A 19509-nucleotide genomic window follows, 5' to 3' on the forward strand; every position below is an offset into this window, starting at 1 on the left:
AGTATGAGAGGTAAAAGTTATAATTTCAGTTTCTATCTGAAGACATAATTGAACAGCATGCACGTTGAAGACATTTATGATGGAAAATATCATCTGTTTAAAGGTGAATTGTGTCTGGAAGTGTCGTGATACACTATGCTAATAGGTAGGACTCTGGGCGATATATAAATAACACGGATAATGTGTGGTCCAATTTCTAAATAACTACCTTTATGATACTAAAAATTCACAGAAAATACTGAGATATTAATAAAATGAAAGAAAAAAAAGGCCTTTTCCACTGAGGTCAAGTGAAAGTGAGACTGGTACCAGAGGTTATAGGCTAAGGGTGAAAGGTGAAATATTTAAAAGGAACCTGGAGGGAATCCCTCAGAGGTTGGTTACTTGGGGTACATTTAGTTACTTGTAGAGAACTATTTGCCGTAAATTCCGGACTATTAGCCACTACTTTTTTCTCACGCTTTGAACACTGCGGCAACACTGCGGCCTATACTACGGTGCGGCTAATGCATGTTTTTTTTTCATGCCGCCAAAAACATTTTGCCTCGTAACAGTAGACCAATAAAATTGATGAGTAGTTCACAGAGGTCCAATGAAATTGTACGATAAATCAAGCGCACTTTCACAATTAAATTATTGTAAATCAGTCATTTGTACTCACCCTCATCAACATGGAAAACACTCGAAGAAAAGCATATGATGCAGCTTTTAAGTTAAAGGCGATCAATCTGGCGGTTGAAGAAGGAAATCGAGCTGCTGCACATAATCTTGGCATAAATGAATCGATGGTGAGACGGTGGAGACGCCAGCGTGAAGAACTGAGTCAATACAAAAAGACGACAAAAGCTTTCAGAGGTAATCATAGCAGATGGCCCGAACTTGAAAACTTTCTTGAAGACTGTGTTAACACACAGAGAGCAGGCGGCCGCGGTGTTTCCACCGTGCAGATCAGACTGAAGGCTAAAGCAATCGCCACCAAAATGAAAATCGAAGATTTTAGAGGTGGGCCATTGTGGTGTTTTAGATTTATGAGACGAAAAGGCCTGTCCGTCAGGGTACGCACGACTCTGTGTCAGCAGCTCCCTCCCGACCACGAGGAACAACTTGCTAACTTCCGCACATTCACTCAAACAAAGATAGCGGAGAATTCCATCGGGCCAGATGATATCATAAATATGGATGAAGTACCTTTGATGTTTGACCTGCCTCTCACTCGGACTGTTAATAAAAAAGGTGACTCTTCCATCACACTGAAAACAAGTGGCCATGAGAAAACGCATTTTACTTGTGTTCTGAGCTGCACAGCATCCGGACTAAAGCTTCCACCGATGGAGATTTTTAAGCGGCTGACAATGAAAGTTCAGTGAAAGCTGCCATCAAGAGTACAAACTCAATTCCAGCTGTGATTCCTGGGGGCACCTCGAAGTATTTGCAGCCACTGGACATCAGCATGAACCGGGCATTTAAAGTGGCGCTGCGCGTTGAGTGGGAGGCTTGGATGTCGAGCGGCGAGAAATCCTTTACCAAAACAGGACGCATGCGAAGAGCATCTTTAACTCAAGTCTGCCAGTGGATCCTAAATGCGTGGAGCCGTGTCACAACATCCACCATCTCCAACGGGTTTCGAAAGGCTGGACTGCTGTGTGATGAAGAGGACCGCGTGTGCTCAAGTGAGAGCGACAACGAAGAGACTGAAGTGAGTGACGAGATCCTGAGGTTGTTCAACTCGGACACTGAAGGACTTTGATGATTTTAGTGCGCAGGAGGAAGATAAAGAAGGCGATCAATAACTTTTCCTGGTCGGCTGCAGTATATATATTTTTTTTACCAGTCGTTAGGAGATATTGGAATGTTGTTCGTGCATTGTTCAGTAAAAAAGTATACGCAACGTAATTTGTGTGTTACCGATACATATGTATATTTAAAAGTAGCTGTGTTACAGGCACTGTTCGAGAAAAAGCATTTGCAATATGTATTTGTTTATGTTACCATACGGATTTAATTAAAAGTTAAAAAATCCTCACGTGTAATATCTTTCTGTGTAAATATCTCATATTACAATGTGGGACACCTGCGGCTTAAAATCCGGTGCGGCCTGTACAAGTACAAAATTGATTTTCTTTCTAAAATGAGAGCGTGCGGCTTTTAATCAGGTGCGCTCTGTAGTCCGGAATCTACGGTATAAGTAGACAAGGAAAATCAAGTAAAACCAGTGAGGAAGTCATATGGCATACCTTCCTTTCCAGGACATCAGAGATGTCCTCCTTCAAAGAACAGGGTTCCCCTTCCTCTCCACATCTCCTCCATTTCACAGACATCCACGTTCACTCTATCTTTTTGTCACCTTAATAGGAATAGAGTTCCTCTTTTCCTAACCTACCACTACATGGGTCTCTCCATCAAACCCATCATTCTCTGCAACTTCAGCATCTCCAAAGGGATCCTACCCCCAAACACACATTTATCTCTCCCTCCATGATTCCCTTGTCCATTTGTCCCTCCCCACTAATTTCCCTTCAGGCACTTATCCCTGCAAATGGCCGAATTGCTACACCTGTCCATTCACCTCCTCCCTTGCCTCCATTCTTCCAGGTGAGGTAACACTTCACCTGTGAATCTGTTGGGGTTGTCTATGCTGCCGATGTGGCCTCTTCTACATTGGTGAGACCCGTTATAAATAGGGGAGATAGTCAAGTATCTCCACTTCATATTCACAGACCCATTCTGATAAGTTTGTCCTGATGTCTTCTTGTGCTATGATGAGGCCACACTCAAAATGAAAGAGCAACATCTTATATCCTGTTTGGGTAGCCTTCTACTTGATGGTATGAACATCAATTTCTATCCTGATTTAAAGCAAAATTCCTTTCGCCCTTCCCTTTTCTTCTATTTCCCACTCTGGCCCCTTAAGTCTTCCTATCTGCCTATAACCTCCTCCTAGTGCCGCTCCTCCTTCCCTTCCCCCACTACCTTTTTATTCTGGCATCTTTCCCCTTCCGTTCCAGTCCTGAAGAAGGGTCTCGGCCCAAAACGCCAACTGTTAATTCATGTCCATAGATGTTGCTGGACCTGTTGAATTGCTCCAGCATTTTGACGTGGCATCATGGTCTCTATTGCCTAAGGCATAATCAAGTAATGTTCAAAAAGCTGGTTAGGTTGGTCACACTTGGAATATTGTGTATACTCAGAATATTCACAAGGATATTGCCTGGATTGGGTGGTTTGAGTTATATGAAGAGGTTTAATAAGCTGGGCCTGTTTTCCATGGAGTGAAGGAAGCCAAGAGGTGATGTGATAAAGGTGTATGACATGATATAAGAGATAATCAGAATCAGGTTTAATATCACTGGCCTCATCATGAAAGTTATTATGTTGCAGCAGCAGTACATTAGAATACATAACAATAACAATTCTAAGTTATAATAAGAGGTGTGTGTGTGTGTATATATATATATATGTGTGACAATACTGTAAATAAGTAGTGCAGAAAGATTGGGGAAAACACTGAGGTAGTGTTCAAGGGTTCATTGTTCATTCAGAAATCTGAAGGTGGAGGGGAAGAAGCTGTTCCTGAAAAGTGTGTGTCATCAGTCTCCTGTACTTCTTTCTTGATGGTAGCATATATACATTATGTAACCTGTGTCTGTTTCCCATGGTATCTAAAACCAGAGGATATAAGTTTAAGGTAGTGGAGCAGGTTTAAAGGGGATCTGAGGGTAAGTGTTTCCAGAGTAGTTGGTGTCTGGATTGAGCTGCCAGAGGAGGATGCGGAGGCAGGAACAGTAACAGCGCTTAAAAAGGCACCTGGAAAGGAGCTTGAATCAGTAAGGTTAAGCATGGTTAGTTGGCATTATGGATGGCACGAGAATCGGTATAAGTGGCATTTGGTCAAAGCGCATGTTTCTGTGCTGTACAGCTACTACTTCTGTTACAGTTTAGTCAACACTGAGAAATCTTTCAGTGCTACATACACAAATCTTCCAGGCAATATAAAAGTAAATTCACTATTTCTGTACTGGCACACAGGTGTGAAAGAAACTCATTTCCATGTGTTTACTACATATTGTATTATTATTTCAATATTTCTCTGCCCTTTCAATACAATATAGCAGCAGAAAATTTAAGAAGTACATGTGGGAAACTTCACAGATCCTCTCAGTTGACCATTTTCTTCAAAAGTCCTTGCCCACCCCCCCCCCCCAAAGAAAGCAATGTTGTATGCCAAATAACTGTTCATTATGCTCTGTGACAGCTAGCTGAAAGACTATGAACCGATCTTTTTGATAGCCATTCTTTGTAGTTTAGATAGCATCAAATTTTTTTTGTACTACAAACAAATCATAGTTTGTACAAATTAATATGGAAAACAAAATGTTTGCACTTTCTAACAGGAATTTGTTACCAGTGATTATTGGAATACTCATAGTTCTTTTTACTTTGTTTGTCAGTGTGAACTGCAGCATTGAAAAACGTCGTCGTGAGCAAGAGAGCAAATACATTGAGGAGCTGGCTGAACTAATCTCAGCTAACCTGAGTGACATCGATAACTTCAACGTCAAACCTGATAAATGTGCAATCTTGAAAGAAACAGTGAGGCAGATTCGTCAGATAAAAGAGCAAGGTAATGTGATGCATTATAATCTTTCCACAAAATATCAATGTAAAAAATCTGCAATGTAAAACCTGTGCCACTGCCAATTTGTTTGATAGTACAACTGTGAAGCATGTTGGAACATTTCATTATGTTAAAACTCTATACAAATTCCTTATTCTACACTTGGCATGAATTATCTTGAACTTAGGATTTGGTGAACCCAGGAAAATACTGGACAATATACTAGCTTGCACCAAATCTCCCACCATTCTCCAAGTTTGTCTATATTAATCACAGAAGATATCCTTTGTTTGCAATTCTTCTTAGTTGTGGGTACAATGGCATTGAAGGTGTTCTGTTGATAAGGAATTAGAATATACACTACCAGCATTTTAATTTGGGGGACTATCAATTGGTGCAGTAATGTTAGGAAAACAAATGTTAAACGGTTCTTCACTGCTGGTTTTGCATTTGCAGTGAATTCTGTAAAACACATTTTTCAGTTCTACAAGAATCTTAATTTGTCCAAATTGAGACAAATCAAGGCCCTAGATCTGTTGTTTAGAACACCTACAGTACCATGCAATAGCGTAAAGCATTTCACACTACTGTATTTGTCAATGTGGATTGGAGAGCAAGTTTGTAAATCTGACAGGAGCAAAGGATGTTGGGAATAGTGAGGAAGGGGTGTGGGACAGGTGGCAGAGAAGGACTGTCAAGGGAGGGGTGTACAAGTATATCCAGCCCTGATGCAGCAGGCAAGGTTATTTGATATAAACAATTGGTTTATTGATCATTACAAAATATCTCTGTGGTGCTTACTGCTCCTTTCCCTCTCCCTGCTCCTTTTCTCAACCATGAATCCCCTCTCCCTGCCCCCTTCCCACTTTCAGTCCACAATAGAGACTCATATCCAAATCCAAATTTTTTTGCTGCAGCAGCAAAACAGTGCAATACATAAAATTACTATTGTGCAAAAGTCTTAGGCAGCGTAGCTATATATATATGACTTTTGCACAGTATTTTATATGGCACAGAGGTTTTGCTCTGTCTTTCAGATGATTGTAGCACCTTTTGGATTTTTTTTTAATGCAAAGATTCTACATAAATGTAACTCACATAAGATGCTGGAGGAACTCAGCAGATCAGACAGCATCTACAGAAAAGAATAAAGAGTCAACGTTCCAAGTCAGGAACTTTTAATTCATCTGGAGGACCTCAGCCCAAAAAGGTTACACATAAACGTAACCTTTTAATGTTGGCAATGAATTGTGATTCCCTCATTTGAGTTTGTTTTAAGTTCTTGATATGATGCTTAAAGACTCGGTCCCTCTAGTGGAGAGTCTTGATCTTACACAAGTGGTCTTACGATGAGGGACAGGTAGCACAGAAATGAAGATAAATTTCTATATCATTATATAAAGATTTGAAATTCCTCACCTGGAAAACAGTGGATTCTTCACTGCTAAGTGCATTCTTGTCTCTGTGACTTGTCATTTAATATTTCTATTAATTAATTACGAGATACAGTGCAGAGTAGGCCCTTCTGACCACTTGAACCACACTGTCCCAGCACCTCACAACCCCAATTAACCCTAACCTAATCGGGACAACTTAAAATGACAAGTTTACCTACCTGGTACATCTTTGGACTGTGGGAGTATACAGAGCACCCAGGTAAACCCACCAATTCGACAAGAAGGATGTAAAGAGGCTCCTTACAAAACGGTGGCAGAATGGAATTCTGAATTCTGGAATGCCCCAATTTGTAACAGTGTTGCCCAAGCCATCATGCTACTTTGGTGCCCACAGTTTTCTTGGCTTACTAGCTTTTCGAACCTCACTGCAAAGCACACTGGGATTTTTGCTTCTATTAACAGGGATCTCTTCATTTAAAATGTATATTATAATTGTAACATAGTAAATGTAAAGTTTAGACCACTAATTTCAGAAATTGGTGTAGCTTAAATATTTTACTTATGTTGCTGTGCTTGGGAGCTCTTTACAATTCTAGATTTTAAAATGTAGATTAAATAATGGATAGAATAGCCCTAAAAATTTAAGAGCAGTTGTTTTGTTTGTTTTGTGTCTGTGCAGTTAATTGTTTCTCTTCACAGGTAAAGCATCTTCAAATGAAGATGATGTCCAAAAATCAGATGTATCTTCAACAGGACAAGGAGTTATTGACAAAGATTCATTGGGACCCCTGCTACTCAAGGTAATTTACAGTTGCACAGTATATACTAATGTTAGTTTTATTTATTTACATATTTAGCAATGTAGCATAGATTAGGCCCTTCAAGCCATGACGCCCCAGCAACCCCACAACCTCGATTAACCGTAACCTAATCATGGGACAATTTATAAAGTCTAACCTACCTGATGTGCCTTTAACCATGGGAGAACACTGGAGCACCCAGAGAAAACTCATTCCATGGGACTACATACAGAGACTCTTTACAGAACAGCGCTGAAATTGAACTGGAAACTCCAGAAAGCCCCAAACTGTAATAGTGTTGCAGTAACTGCTACACTACTATGGCGCCCAATTTTCTATATGACTAATTCTCCAACAACATAGATTGGTAGATTTGATTGTGTAAGTAGACTTGCAGACAAGGTTTTAATTTTATGAGTGCTGTTGGACTTCCAATATGTCTAAAGTATCTTGTTAAAGTATTCAGTCCCCAAATCAATTGTTCACATTAATGAATATTACAACTAGGAATTTTGATCAATTTAACTGAGAATTTTTCTTTATGAATCTCGTGCTTCCTTTTTTTCCAGAGTAGAGTCCAAAAAACAGAGAAAATTGAAAAGCATTACAAACTAAAAACTCAGAAACTGAAATGTCAGCAGTGCAAAAGTATCATTCCCCTTTGCACAGTTCTTAATTAAACTATTGTAGCTATTACAGCCAGTAGTCTTTTATGTGATGGAGCAAGATTCTCCCATTCCTCCTTTCAAAATTGGTCAAATTCTGTCAGGTTTGTTGGAGACTGGTGGTGGACTGCAATCTTGAGGTCTTGCCAGAGATGTTCAATTAAGTTAAGGTCAGGACTCTGGCTGGCCCACTGAAGGACATGACTTTTTTTTCATTTGAGGTCAATCCATGGTTGCTCTAGCAGTGTGTTTTGGGTCGTTGACCCTGCTGAAAGACAAGGCTCCTCTTCAGTTTAAGCTTTCTGGCAGAGGCTTGCAAGTTTTTATCCAGCAGCTCTCTGTATTTATCGCATTCAGCTTCCCATCAATCTTGATTAATTTTCTAGTATCTGCTGCTGATGAGCATCCCCATAATATAATGCTACCTCCACCATACTTTACAGTCAAGATGGTATTAGATTTACACTACACATGTTGAGGCCAAAACATTCCACTTTAATCTCATCCAACCATGCGACCTTCTTCCATGTCTTTACAGTATCTTTTCAGTAGCACTGCAAAGTCATTATGGGCAAGGATTTTTTTAGCTATAGTTTCTTCCTGGCCACTCTTCCATAAATACTGTTCCTGTGCAAGGCCTTAGAGACAGTGGAGCCATGAACTTCATTTCCAGTTGCAGCCACTAACTTATGCTAATTCAAAGTGACTGTTGGCAGTATAGTAGCCTTTCTTACAAGTGCCATTCTTCTCTGGTGATTAAGGGTTCAGAGGGGCATCCTGACCCAGGCAGTGTGGATGTGGTTTCATATTTTTTCACTTTTTCATGATGGACTGCATTGAACTCTGAGGTACATTCAATGCCTTTGAGATGGTCTTGTACCCTTCCCCAGATTTGTATTTCTGTATTATAATTTCCCTGACTTGAAAGCTCATTTTGGTTTGATCTGCTGAAAATCTGCCATACCGTTGGACCTTACAAAGAGAGGGAGTATTTATTCTTATGAATTCATTGAAAACAGGTGATCCTCCAATTTTCTACATCAACAAATTGAGTGAGATGGTAAGGTAATAGGCACCTGAAGAAACGTGATTTAGTAACACTTTTTTTAGCCTTAATTTTGCTTTTAGATTTTGTAAATTTTTGACAGGGTTATTTTCATTTGACACGATGCACAATGTTTTGTAGATTAGCTTGAAAATCCTTCAATATATTTTAAATTTTGAAAATGGGACAGTAAAGTCTGAAAATAATTGTGGGGAGCTGAATACTTTTTCAAGGATCTAAATCATAATCCCTTACACCTTTTGCACAATGAGACACGGTCTACTTTGTTGTTGCAGGCACTGGATGGTTTTCTGTTTGTGGTCAATCGAGATGGAAATATTGTGTTTGTGTCTGAAAACGTTACCCAGTACCTTCAGTACAAACAGGAAGAGCTCATGAATACTAGTGTGTATAATATCCTTCACCAAGAGGACCGTGATGAATTTCTTCGAAATTTGCCGAAGTCAACTGGTAGGGAAAGTATTTTAAAATTTCTAGGTTCTGGTACAGTGCATTTTTTGAAGGCACTTCAAAATATATAGTAGTACTTGGAGCCCTGTCCTTGATCAGTTGAAATAGTTGCTTTTCCAGAGGAATCTTATTATTGTGTTAATATTTGATTTAGGTACATATTAAATGACTTTATGTTGACTAAAGTAGAGCTGGGACATCCATTTTTAGGTAAAATATATCACACCCTCTTTCACATCTGGTTTGTTGCATTAGTGTATTTTTAAACACTATACTTTGGCAGTTAAGGCAGAGGGATATCAGAGGAGGAGGGATGTGGGTTGGTGGTGGAAGAATGGAATTTGTTGGGTGCTGGGTGGGGGAGTGGTTGCTGATGGCTGTTGTAATCACTGCCCAGCACAAGGCTTGAGAAACTTGTACAAGCGTTGTTTATGACAATGAGGAAAGGCTGCAAGAAGTGGAAGTAAAAGGCTTCATGGGATGCACTGCTGTTCCCTTGTCCACAGGTAATGATGTTAAAAGCACTGGGCTGCTGGAGAAGGCAGCTGGTACTTCTGTTTGACAGGATTCCAGAGTCTTGGGAACGCTTAGTCAATGGCTAGTATATCTATCAAGCCTTCAACCATGTTGAAGGAACCTGTACAAAAATGGCTTGGAACATAGAACATTCACTTTTATCCCAGTTTACTTTATAGCCTGATACCTTCCCATATTTTTCCAATCTAAAAGATAATCTTTGCAACGATTGCAATGGGTTTGTTAAATAAATCAAAACATCATCAGTAAATAAATTAATCTTATATTCTTCTTGATTAACTCTAAAGTTCTAATTAATTCTGCTAATGGTTCTATTGCCAATACAAATAAAGCAGGTGATAATGGGCAGCCTTGTCTAGTTGACCTCGTTATGCAAAATGGTGTTGAAATCTGACCATTTGTAACTAGCTTGAGGATTAGTATTTAAAGTTATTTTCAATTTAGAGCCTATTTACCAGAAAAGCTGGGACAAACAATGTTGATGCCAAAACCTAGTGAAGTAGAAATATTGATTCAGAAAGGAACATAGAACATTACAGCACAGTACAGGCTCTTCGTTCCATGATGTTATGCTTTTAACTAACTTTAAGACCAATCAGAACAGCTCTGCATTCCATGCGCCTGTCATTTTCTGTGTTTAAAAAGAAATGCCTCTGACACTGTCCTGTACGTTCATCCATTCACCTAAAATTTATGCCCCTTGTTAGCCATTTTCGCACGGGGGGGGGGGGGGGAGAACACATCTCAGGTTATCTGCTCGATCTATGCCTTTTTCATCTTGCAGACCTTTATCAAGTCATTTCTCATTCTCCTTCACTCTGAAGAGAAAATCCCTAGTTCATTCGACCTATCTTCGTAAGATATACTCTCAAATCCCGGCACTATCTTGGTAAATCATCTTTGCACCCGTCGAAAGCTTCCACATCCTTCACATAATGAGGCAACCAGAACTGAACGCAATATTCTAAGTTTGGTGTAACCATGGCTTTGTAGATTGCAACATTATCTCACAGTTCCCAACTAATGAAAGCCAACACACCTCCTTAACAAACCTATCAACTTGCACGGTAATTTTGAGCAATCTGTGGGCAAAGGTCCCAAGATCTTTCCATTCCTCCACACTGCTATGAATACTGCCATTCTGCTGTCCAATTCAGTCTTCTAAAGTGAATCACTTTACACTTTTCCAGGTTGAATTCCATCTACCATTTTTCAGCCCAGCTCTGCATCCTTTTCAGTGTCCCTATAACAACCTTCTACACTATGCACAATTCCACTAATTGTTGTGTCAACTGCAAGCTTACTATCTCACCTTTCCGTTTCCTCATGCAAGTCATTTATGAAGCTCAAAAGGGGCCTCGGAGCAGATCCCTGTGGAATATATTAGTCACCGACCTCCAGACAGAATACGTTTTATCTGTTACCACACTCTGTTTTATAGGGGCAAGCCAATTCTGAATTTGTACAGCCAAGTTTTCCTGGATCCCATGGCTTGTTTTCTAATTTCTCTCGGAGATGTGGAGGAAGGATTTTTTTCGTGCGTGTGGTTGGGGGGGGGGGGGCAATGGGTGTTGCAGGGCAATCACAATGATAAGCATAAAATGGTACCTATTCAGTAATAATTTTAATGCAGCATGTTAAATTCATTTACAAGCCCTTGCTCAGTCGCGAAGTAGGGGTATACGGTGGGGCATGCGAGGCAGATACATGCATGAATTACCGTGCATTTCATCTTAACCTTGTACAAAGTTTCTAGTTAAGGTCAAGCTAAGAAGCAGGAACTTGATCACAGTACAAAGTTTCTAGTTGAGGTCAAGGTAAGAAGCAGGAACTTGAGCACATGTCCCCTTTAATTCCCCACCACTTTTTCCCACTAATAAGTATGTGCTCAGATGTGTATAATCTGTGTTTTATGTGTGATTCGAAATGAATTACTTGATAGTCAAGTAAAGAATTAATGAATCTTTTGGTGCCTCTGGGCTCATACTAACAATTATATCTGACAGTTGCTGGTCTCTAGTACTTAGTCCAGGGAAAAGGAATTTATATTTAAGATCACAGATGTGATGACTGGGAACTCTAGGCTGGGATGCGAGAAGAACCTTTGACCAGTAGTTCAGCCTCCAAATACAAAATGATTGGTCAATCTAATTTCAAACTTGCCATTTCTCCATAGTATTAAATTATTTTGTTGGCTTCCCTTGGTACTGCAATAAAGCGATAAGCCTGAGTCAATTGTTGGTACATTTTTGCATATATTGAAGCAGAAAATGTAAAAAAAAACAAAGTTTAAAAATTATGTATTGTGTTTTATAGAGAGATGATGATTTTTCATAATGCTGTCTCTTGTTTTTATATTCACATTGATAATACAAAAATACTTTGAGTTCTTTCATTATATGCTGTTAGGCATGATTTCAGAAAACCTCTCAAACAATGTGCTAGCAAACAATTTAATGTACAGGAAACCATTACATTGGCGTAGAGATTCCATTTTATTGGTTCTTCACTCAACCCCCGGAACAAATGGACAATGAAGATGCATACCTCAGGATGCTCTTTATTGACTACAGCTTGGCATTTTGATACCATCATTCCCTCAAAATTAATCAATAAGCTTGAATACTGTGGCCTCAATACCTCCTTGTGCAATTGGTTCCTTGATTTCCTCACTTGCAGACCCTAGTCAATTTGGGTTGGCAACAGTATTTCCTCCACAGTCTCTAACAGCACAGGTGTACCAACTGGCTGTGCGCTTAGTCCCCTGCCCTAATTGCTTTATAATTTTGACTGTGAGGCTAAGCGCAGCTCCAATGCCATGTTTAAGTTTACCAGCAACACATTGTTGTTGGCTGCATCAAAGGTGGTGACAAATCAGCATTTAGGAGGGAGATTGAAAATCTGGCTGAGTGGTGCCACAGCAACCCCTCACTCAATGTCAGCAAGAACAAGGAGCTGATTATTAACTTCAAGAGGAGGAAATTGGAGGTACATAATCCAGTTCTCATTGGGGGATCTGAGGTGGAGAGGTCAATAACTTTAAATTCCTTGGTGTTATCTTTGAAAAGATAAGGTTACGGCAGTGCCTCTACTTCCTTTTTTGGCATGACATCTAAAACACTGACAAACTTATAAAAATGTGTAATGGGAAGTATGTTGAGTGGTTCTAGCATGGCCTGGTATGGAAAGACCAACACCCTTGAATGGAAAATCCTACAAAAAATAATGGATATGACCCAGTCCATCATGGGTAAAGGCCTTCCCAGCATTGAGCACATCTACATCGAACACTGTTGCAGGAAAGCAGCATCCATTATCAGTAGTGCCCACTATCCAGGCTTTACTCTGTTCTTGCTGCTGCCATCAGGAGGAAGGTGCAAGAGCCTCAGAACCCACACCTCCAGCTTTAGGAATAGTTATTACTCCTCAGTCATCAGGCTCTTGAACTAGAGGGGATAACTTCAATTAACTTCACTTGCCCCATCACAGAACTGTTCCACTACCTATGGACTTGTCTTCAAGGACTTGTCTTCATCTCATGTTTTTGATATTTGTTGCTCTTATTTTTCCTTTTGTATTTGCATAGTTTGGTGTCTTTTGCATATATTGTTTGCCTATCCTGTTGAGTGCGGTTTTTCATTGATTCTGTTGTGTTTCTTGGATTTACTGTTTATGCCTGCAAGGAAATTTGTCTCAGCGTTGTATATGGTGACATATATGTACTTAGATAATTTACTTTAAATTGTGAGGTCTCTTTAAAAAAAAATTCCTGTAAGTTTGTTGGTATGACTTGGTACACCCAAAGTTTTGAACTGGATATTCCTTGAATTTCCTTCATTTCATATCTGTCTTCCTCTTTAATGGACTATTTTTGATGGGTGCCTTATTAATGGCTTCTAATTACTTTGTTCCCTGGAACATTCTTTGTATTCACTCTATTAAATTTTTGACACTTCTATTAAGCCCAGTGTGGTCATTCTTTACTGGCTTGTATACCCTTGTAGTCTATTTTATTGTATGATGGCCAGAACTGTACATGGTGCTCCTAGAATCATCTAACCACTGTTTGACAGAGGTTAAGGAGACTGTTAATAGACTTGCAAGCATATCTTGATGCATCATGTTCATCTTGATGCTTATGATCTGTATTCATGTCTACAGTGAATGGAGTTTCTTGGGCAAACGAAACACAGAGGCAGAAGAGTCACACATTCAACTGTCGAATGTTAGTGCAGATTCCTTATGATTCTTTGGAAGAGTCAAATGGAAACCATGAGCCACGTCAGAAGTACGAAACCATGCAGTGCTTTGCACTTTCTCAGCCTAAGGCTGTAACTGAAGAGGGTGAAGGTAAGCATCTAATGTATTAAGCATATAATATTTCATTTTTAAAAGGTGAAATGATACATTTTGTTCAAGTGGGGTTCATGAGGTGAATTCATCATAACGTTCTTTGTATTGATTGTACTGTGTTTGCTTGTTTGAAAAATATACTAGCATTCCTGTGTAAGGGGCTGAAGCATCTTTGTAACATATCTAGTATAATTTGAATGTACCTATCAATCTGGATATATTTAAAATCTAAATTGGTTATTTTTTTTCTGAAGAGGACATCAAACATACTTCACCATTTTTCTTATTTTGTCTCCAGAAAAAAATAAATTACTTTGTTGATGTGTTTATTATTTGTTCCGATGAAGGATTGCAGATCTGAAATGCTAACCCTTTTTCTCTTGCCATAAATACTGCCTGATCACTTGCTTTTGCAGCCTTTTCTGATTTTCTTTCAGATTTCCATCATTTATATATATTTTTTGATTTTCAGAACTATTTTGTTTGTTTACTATTCTGCATGGTGAACATTTATAATCAAGTGAATAGATAACCTGCAATACCTAAGATGAGGATCAAATAATCATGCTTCAACAACAGCTTAGCTTGTGTTTTCATTTTCCACAGACACCACTTAGTAATGCTGAGTATCTTTTTCCGCCCATCATAGCTTAAGTGCTTGTGGCTTCATGGATTCAGTTGGCAGTTTTCACCATAGTTTCTAAATTCGGTGGCATTGTGACACAGCAGGTAGTAATGCTACCACACAACTTTAATGAGTCAGATTTGATTGTGATGTCTAGTATTAGCTGTATGACATGTGACTGTGAGAATTCTCCTCTCCACCCCCTCCCACCTCCCCCAAGTCCTCCAATTTCTTCATACATCACAAAGACATGCTGATTGGTAGGTCAGTTGGTTATTCTAATTTGCCCCTAGTGTAGATGAGTTGCAATAGAATTGTTGGAGACTTACTGGGCGTCCAAGATTTTAGGTGTAACTAGTAGGGAATGCAACTGATGGGACTATTCTGAGAGTCGGTGAGGACTCTGTGCCAAATGTCATGTGGAAATATGGTAAAGATACTTCAGATTATACCTTTGCAATTCAGAAATAATGGAATGTCCACCATCCTCTCTGATATCACATTAAACTGTTGGTAGAATGTACTCAGATTTAGACCCAGCAACGGTGCAGGAACATACCAATTCGAGATGGTGTATAATTTGGAGGGGAGGCTATTGCCTCTATCCCTGTCTTTCTTGCAAGTACAGGTTGTAGGTTTGGGAGGCGCTGTTGGTGTAGTTTAGTAAGTAACAGTTGTATGTTATGGAAATGGTGCACGATGGGGCCATGATGGGGACTAGTGACAATTGTTAGCTGGTTTTATGCTGAAATATTTCAAATTTTCAAGCTCTGATTAAGGTTAGTACTGTTTGTGGTAACTTATTTTTTATTCTTTCTGTTTCTTTTCTAATATTTATGTCAGTGCACTTGTAATGCTACTGTAACACCGTAATTTCCTTGGGGATCAATGAAGTATCTATCTCTATTTTCTTAAGACCATCGTTTGCTAATTGTTTCCTGCAACTCAACCTTAAATGAAATTGGCTGCTATTATTACTCAATCATCCATTCAGACAGACATTTCTAAGTACTATATTTTATATTATGTTAAATGCAACATCAGTAGATCAATAAATAGGTTATTATCATTTTCATCACTGCTCTATAAAAGTAGAAAAAGAAATTGTAAAATTAAGATATTAACAGAAAATACTGGGAATGTGGAATACTTGAGTTAACATTAGAAAGTAATGAAGGGAATAATTTCTGCTGGCAGAAACACACTAAGATTTGGTTCCTTGGGCCTAGTTACTTCCAGCACTACTACATCAGCTACAGCATTTTTGTGAAGCCTGATGGGTCAGCTCGTCTTAAAGAATACCGCCATTAAATTTGGTATTACTCTCACTCAGTGCTCAATACCATCAGTGCCCCAGATTTCTGCACCTGAAATCTTCCCTCAGTTGGGCAACAAGAAGACCAATTACAATATCACCAAGGCAACCCAACAGATAACATTATTTAATGTCACATGTTCAGGGTGTAATTTGGAAAATTCTTTTATCTGTTTGGATTTCAGACAAGCTTCAAGGTGGAAGTGAATGGCCTACTTTATGATCTGAATTTAAGCTCATTAAAACTTAGTCAATTTGTCGACTAATTAGTTTTATTGCAGACCTTTATAACTGCTACAGTCTCAACGGGATGACTGGATAAGCTGGCTTTATTTCTGACTGTTTTGACCTGTTACTGCCATTTACCAGGGAAATAAGTAAAGTGAGATGATTTTTATTTGTAATGAAGAATTCTTCATGAAATGAGTTGATTATTTTGTGGAAAGTGGAACCGAATCTGATTTTGTTGCTTCAGATCTTCAGTCCTGTATGATTTGTGTAGCAAGACGAATTACACCAGTTGAAAGATCACAGTTCCCCACCATTCCTGAAAGCTTTGTCACAAGACATGACATGACAGGTGAGCATACTAAGAAATCTTGCCTAATATATAAAAAAAAGCTCTACCATGTCTCTTAAGATAATGAATTTAATACATGTAATAGTAATGTAAAGAGGGTTTCTTCTTTTTGTTAACTAGCAGGAATGCTAATTTACTGATAACGAGAATGGTATTCCTTTGTAAACCAAATGGGGATTAATGTTCTTTCTTCTGAGTCTGTAAGCTTTTGTTGACGGGCTTTTGGGCAGATCGGCGCGAGGGGGTCGAGAGAGAGGACGCAATGCTGTAAACTGGGCGAGGATAGGACCCCAAAGGGGGGTCCGAAGCCGGGAGATACTCCGAGGAGGGGGGGGGGATGAAGCTAGATGTGCTTGGTTGACCACTCGGACGGTCCTGAGCTGTTTGGAGAGTCCGAGGAGTTCGGAGGGTCCTGAGCTGCGAGTCGAGGAGTTCGGAGGGGATTGAATGGTGGCCAGAAGACTTCAGTAATTGAGCTCCAACGGCTGTGCACGAAGTGGTTTGGACTTTGATAAGTTTGGCGCCTTTTCTTTAATTTTCTCTTCATATATACTGTATCGTTATTAATCACTTAGTTATAGTAACCTTTATAAATTGTATTCATTTAATCGCATATGGTGTACTGTCTGTTTTTGGGCGAGGCGGGGACATCACACAGCATCCACACCAGCTGATTACCCAGTTTGGCGGGGCCGAAGGCTGCTCCCCCTAGACGAGAACGAGCTGAGCGAGCCTGAGGCGACCCAGGGGGTTACATTGTGGGGTGCTCGTCCGGGATTGATTTCTGTGGAAGCTGTGTGATCACCCTCTTTAAATTGTGTCTGCGGCGAAGAGCTGGTGTGCCTTTGTGGGTGTGCGATTGCTGGTTATCGCTGTGTGTGTGTTGGGTGGGGTGGTTGCTGTTGGCTGACGAAATGGTGGTGGGACCATGGGTTGTCCGTACTGTTTGGAGAGTGAGGAGTGACAGGTTGGGATGTTTCAGCAGTGGTGGGCTCCGCCCAGTTATTGGAATAATGTCCAGCCCTAAAGGGGCAGAAGCGTGGGCGGAGCGGACCCCTCAGTTGTTGGGTGAGTGGCAGTGCTTGGCTGAGGAAAAGCGACAGGGACGGGTTGAAAGTTTGAGTAGGCGGGCAGGTGACTTTGTTAGAACTGTCGGGCGCAATTACCTCGAAGTGACCGCTGCCAGTTCTGGGAAAGTGTGGGAAAATGCGTGTGGTTTGACTGGAAGTCAAATGCCGCAGCTGGGCGGCTTATCATATCCGTGGCAGGAGATTGGTGGGAAGTTTTTAGGGTATCCCTTTTTGCCTAGGGGGGCAGATAAATTGTTTGTGGTGCCAAGGGGATCTGTCAAGGGGATCAGTTGTTCCGTTGATTCGAGAGATGTCGGGAAACTTAGAGGAGGCCCAGTGGGGGAACGGCTTGGGGTCTCTGGGGGAGCACGTTCCCAGCAATGTACCAACGAACTCCCGAAAGGAACAGACTCTATTCCTGAAGGCTTAGAGGGGCCATGCGCACAGGTGTTGTTACGGATGGATGGAAGTCAAGTTAAAGCCATCCTCGGCACTGGGGAGCCGGTGAAGTTGCTGTACAGTTTGTTTCATAACCGTTATTGGAAGCATTTACCCTTGGCGACATTGAGGACACTGGAGATTCGGGGTACCAGTGCCGGTGATTATGCAGACGTCGGTTGTTGGTCAGTGAAAATGGAGTTCTTAGAGGCAAATGTGGAGGAGACTGAGGTTCAGGAATCGTTAATGCTGATGTGTCCGGACCCTGTTGAGACGGGCAGCGTTTCTGTTCTAGAGAGAACCAATATCCTGCTGGTGCGCTTGGGGGCCTGCCCAGAGGAGGTGGGTGAGCGCTGTTTGGAGACATTGTCGATGCACCCAGGGTTTCGAGCTGCTTGTGCGGACGTGTGTAGCAGCATTGGGCCGATACCGAATTCAAACAAGAGCCAGTGGTGGTACGGCCTGGGGGAAGTATCTGAGGGTGAGACCCTCTTAGTGGACGCTGCGAAATACCACGAGGGAGGGGAGTTGACTGCTGAAGACACCTCGGAGAGAGAGAGGTTGCGGCGACTGGCCCCTGAAGCCGTGGAAGACGTAGGCAGCGTGTGTGTGGGTTATATTGCGTTGAAGAGGCGCACTGTCAGTGACCAGAATATGGCCCTGAGGGCCGAAGAGGCGATGGCCTGTCTGAGTGGTGCGATGTGGTTTAAGGTGCTGGATCGGAGGAGTGGATGTTGCCAGATCCCGATGAGTGGGGCCGACAAGGAGAAGACGGCTGTTATAAATTCCCTAGGAGTCTTCGGGTCGGAAAAGATGCCACAGGGCATATCTGGAGCCCTTGCAACCTTCCTGCGGGGCAGGTGGAAGACCATAGGGGATGTGGAGGCGTTTGGAGTTTTGGTGTATGTGGATGATCTCTTGGTGTTTGGATTTGCCTCAGGAAAATATGAAGTGAGGTCGTTGCAGGAGCAGCTGAGAACTACCGAGTTAAAGTGTTTTCTGGACACGTGCCGGGGCTGGCGAAGGTCGCAGCTCCTGAGTGACTGTCTCTACGGAATCAAGTTTGAAATGAAGACGAAGAGACTGGAGAAAGTGATCTGGAACCATTCAGAAGACTTACAAGTTGGAGAGAATGAAGAAAGTTGTCTGACTGAGGGTAATAGCAAACTGAGAACCCAGAGAGGGGAGTTTGCGGAGGTGAAGAAATTACAGACGAATCTCAGAAGAGAGAAGCGGAAGCTTGAAGGGAACCTGAAGATGACCATCGACAGTTCAAATGAAGTGCAAAACCTGAAAGTTGATCTGGAAGAAGTCATGAGGAAGAAAAAGCTGGAGAGAAGTGCAGTGAATACTGAACAGGAGGCTGAAGAGACTGCGGGAGCAGTGCAGGCCACGTGTTTCCGTTTGGAGAAGATCAAACAGCAGCTACCGATCACAGGAATGAGGAAGAATACAGATTCGATGGATGATGTGCTGGATGTGTGGTACATGGTGCCTTTTGCTGACTTTCCCTCGATTGAGGAAGAGACCTTTGGCCCTTCTCCCATTGAGTCAGGTGTAGCGGGGAGGGTTAGCTGTGTGCAGTGTGGGGCATGAGT

General features: G+C 41.1%; 1 protein-coding gene across 11 annotated transcripts in view; it reads left to right on the forward strand.

Moving 5' to 3' along the window:
* LOC132399903 (nuclear receptor coactivator 3-like) overlaps positions 1-19509 on the forward strand; it is a 226414-nt gene that overhangs the window by 165943 nt on the left and 40962 nt on the right. For all 11 annotated transcript variants that reach the window (XR_009514133.1, XM_059980802.1, XM_059980812.1 and 8 more), the window contains 5 exons: positions 4449-4621; positions 6712-6812; positions 8819-8993; positions 13692-13880; positions 16299-16403. Coding sequence is in view for 10 of the 11 variants with exons in the window: in XM_059980802.1 (XP_059836785.1) it covers positions 4449-4621; positions 6712-6812; positions 8819-8993; positions 13692-13880; positions 16299-16403 (743 nt within the window). In the remaining variant the exon portion in view is untranslated. The remainder of the gene's footprint in view (positions 1-4448; positions 4622-6711; positions 6813-8818; positions 8994-13691; positions 13881-16298; positions 16404-19509) is intronic.

Source organism: Hypanus sabinus, chromosome 9, assembly GCF_030144855.1.
Source record: "Hypanus sabinus isolate sHypSab1 chromosome 9, sHypSab1.hap1, whole genome shotgun sequence".
Lineage (NCBI taxonomy): Eukaryota > Metazoa > Chordata > Chondrichthyes > Myliobatiformes > Dasyatidae > Hypanus > Hypanus sabinus.